We start from the raw sequence: 3,514 nt of genomic DNA, 5'->3' as shown, positions 1-3,514 counted from the left end.
CTCTATGGGTACTACAGGTCTCTATGGGCCCTCTAGGTCTCCATGGGCTCTATAGGTCTTTATGGGTGCTCTAGGGCACCATGGGTGCTATAGAGCTCCTAGGGTGCTATAGGTCTCTATGGGCACTACAGAGCGCTATGGGTGCCCTAGGTCTCTACGGGACTCTAGGGCTCCATGGGCGCTATAGGGTGCTATGGTCTCTATGGGCGCTATAGAGCGCTATGGGCGCTCTAGGTCTCTATGGGACTCTAGGGCTCCATGGGCGCTATAGGGTGCTATGGTCTCTATAGGTCTCTATGGGCGCTCTAGGTCTCTATGGGGACTCTAGGGCTCCATGGGCGCTATAGGGCGCTATGGTCTCTATAGGTCTCTATGGGCGCTATAGGGCGCTATGGTCTCTATAGGTCTCTATGGGCGCTATAGGGCGCTATGGTCTCTATAGGTCTCTATGGGCGCTATAGAGCGCTATGGGCGCTCTAAGTCTCTATGGGGACTCTAGGGCTCCATGGGCGCTATAGGGCGCTACGGTCTCTATAGGTCTCTATGGGCGCTATAGGGCGCTATGGTCTCTATGGGCGCTATAGGGCGCTATGGTCTCTATAGGGCACTATGGTCTCTATGGGCGCTATAGGGCGCTATGGTCTCTATAGGTCTCTATGGGCGCTATAGGGCGCTATGGTCTCTATAGGTCTCTATGGGCACTATAGAGCGCTATGGGCGCTCTAAGTCTCTATGGGGACTCTAGGACTCCATGGGCGCTATAGGGCGCTACGGTCTCTATAGGTCTCTATGGGCGCTATAGGGCGCTATGGTCTCTATGGGCGCTATAGGGCGCTATGGTCTCTATAGGGCACTATGGTCTCTATGGGCGCTATAGGGCGCTATGGTCTCTATAGGTCTCTATGGGCGCTATAGGGCGCTATGGTCTCTATAGGTCTCTATGGGCGCTATAGAGCGCTACGGTCTCTATAGGTCTCCATGGGGGTCTCCCTTTGTCCCCGCCCTCTTTGTCCCCGCCCCTTTGTCCCCGCCCTCTTTGTCCCCGCCCCATTCCCGGGGCTAAGCGATGGCCGCGCATCGCGTGGGGCGGCGGCAGGGCCGGGCCGGGGGCTCCCCGGGGGGGGGCTCCCCGGGGCGCCCCCCGCCCTCCGCCCGCAGCCCCGCGCTGCAGCGGCGCCCGGCCCGGGCCACGGTCAAGTACAACCGGAGGGAGCTGCAGAGGAGGCTCGATACCGAGAGCTGGATCGACAGCGGGCTGCAGGAGCTGTACCGGGGACGGGTACGGGAACGGGAGAGGACGGGAACGGGAGAGGGGAGAGAACGGGAACGGGAGAGAGGAGGGAACGGGAATGGGAGAGGGGAGAGAACGGGAATGGGAGAGGGGAGAGAACGGGAATGGGAGAGGGGAGAGAACGGGAATGGGAGAGGGGAGGGAACGGGAATGGGAGAGGGGAGAGAACGGGAATGGGAGAGGGGAGGGAACGTGAATGGGAGAGGGGAGAGAACGGGAATGGGAGAGGGGAGGGAACGGGAATGGGAGAGGGGAGAGAACGGGAATGGGAGAGGGGAGGGAACGGGAATGGGAGAGGGGAGAGAACGGGACTGGGAGAGGGGAGGGAACGGGAAGGGGAGAGGGGAGAGAACGGGAACGGGAGAGGGGAGGGAACGGGAACGGGAGAGGGGAGAGAACGGGAACGGGAGAGGGGAGGGAACGGGAATGGGAGAGGGGAGAGAACGGGAACGGGAGAGGGGAGGGAACGGGAATGGGAGAGGGAGGGAACGGGAACGGGAGAGGGGAGGGAACGGGAATGGGAGAGGGGAGAGAACGGGAATGGGAGAGGGAGAGAGAACGGGAATGGGAGAGGGGAGAGAACGGGAACGGAGCAGGGAGGGAACGGGAATGGGAACGGAGCGGGGAGAGAACGGGAATGGGAGAGGGGAGAGAACGGGAACGGAGTGGGGAGAGAACGGGAACGGGAGGGGGAGAGGACGGGAATGGGATGGGGAGAGAACGGGAAGGGAGCGGGGAGGGAACGGGAATGGGAGAGGGGAGAGAACGGGAACGGGAGAGGGGAGGGAACGGGAATGGGAGAGGGGAGGGAACGGGAACGGGAGAGGGGAGGGAACGGGAATGGGAGAGGGAGAGAACGGGAATGGGAGAGGGGAGAGAACGGGAATGGGAGAGGGGAGAGAACGGGAACGGAGCGGAGAGAGAACGGGAACGGAGCGGGGAGGGAACGGGAACGGGAGAGGGGAGAGAACGGGAACAGGGACAGAACGGGAATGGAGCAAGAACGGGATCGGGACTGGGATGAGGAGAGAGAACGGGAACGGGGACAGAACGGGAACGGAGCGAGAACGGGACCGGGATCAGGACCGGGGAGAGAAAGGGAACTGGAGCGAGAACGGGACCGGGATCAGGACCGGGGAGAGAAAGGGAACAGGAGCGAGAATGGGACCGGGATCAGGACCGGGAGAGAACGGGAACGGGAGCGAGAATGGGACCGGGATCAGGACCGGGAGAGAAAGGGAACAGGAGCGAGAATGGGACCGGGATCGGGACCGGGGAGAGAAAGGGAACGGGAGCGAGAATGGGACCGGGATCGGGACCGGGGAGAGAAAGGGAACGGGAGCGAGAATGGGACCGGGATCAGGACCGGGAGAGAACGGGAACGGGAGCGAGAACGGGACTGGGAGCGGGGAGAGAACGGGATCGGGACCGGGAGCAACAACGGGACCGGGAACAGGGGTGGGAGTGAGAATGGGACCGGGAGAGAGAACGGGAACGGGAGCCGGGATGGGAGACAGAAAGGGACCGGGGCCAAGAACTGAATCGGGAGCAACAACGGGACCGGGAACAGGGGTGGGAGAGAGAACGGGAGTGGGGGCAAGAACGAGACCGGAACCAGGGGTGGGAGCGATAACGGGACCAGGAACAAGGGTGGGAGTGATAACGGGACCGGGGCGAGAACGGGAACGGGAACAGGGATGGGGAACGAGAATGGGAGAGGGACCAGGACCGGGGGTGAAAAGGGGACCCAGTGATAACGGGAGCGATAACGGGACCCAGACGGGAGCAACAACGGGACCGGGGGCTATAACGGGACTGGGATGCTCAGCACCGGGTCCCGGCTGGAGAGGGATGCTCGGGACCGGGACCGGTTGGACCAGACCATGGCGGGGGGGGGACGGGGGGGGGACGGGAACCAAAGGGGTGCCAGGCATGGGGGCACCACTGGGGACACCGGAGCCCCCCCCCTACGGCAGGAGCAGGAGATACCGGATGAGGTGAACATCGACGAGCTCCTGGAGCTGGAGACGGACGAGGAGCGAGCCCAAAAGCTGCAGGTTTGGGGGGGGGGGGGGGGCTTAGATTGGGGGGGACACGCGTGTTTGGGGGGGGGGAAACACACACGCGTAACCCCCACCCCCCCATCCATGGTTGCATCCATCCCTGCATCCATCCCTGCATCCAGCTCATCCTCAAGTCCTGCAGCGCCGACCCTGAGGTATG

At 62.9% G+C, this 3,514-nt stretch overlaps 1 protein-coding gene across 1 annotated transcript; it reads left to right on the top strand.

The window, feature by feature from the left end:
• Positions 1–1,066: 1,066 nt before the first annotated feature.
• LOC130609437 (protein phosphatase 1 regulatory subunit 14A-like) lies at positions 1,067–3,506 on the top strand (the record flags this gene model as incomplete). The annotated part of the gene is made up of 3 exons (XM_057428405.1): positions 1,067–1,279; positions 3,268–3,348; positions 3,477–3,506. Coding segments are annotated over exons 1-3 (324 nt in total), but the record flags the coding sequence as incomplete, so codon positions are not given.
• Between the last annotated feature and the right edge of the window lie 8 nt (positions 3,507–3,514).

Source organism: Pezoporus wallicus, unplaced genomic scaffold (assembly GCF_028554395.1).
Source record: "Pezoporus wallicus isolate ANWC-B61680 ecotype Strahan unplaced genomic scaffold, APGP_CSIRO_Pwel_v1 contig_10333, whole genome shotgun sequence".
NCBI lineage: Eukaryota > Metazoa > Chordata > Aves > Psittaciformes > Psittacidae > Pezoporus > Pezoporus wallicus.
This window is presented reverse-complemented; position numbering and strand designations above follow the sequence as displayed.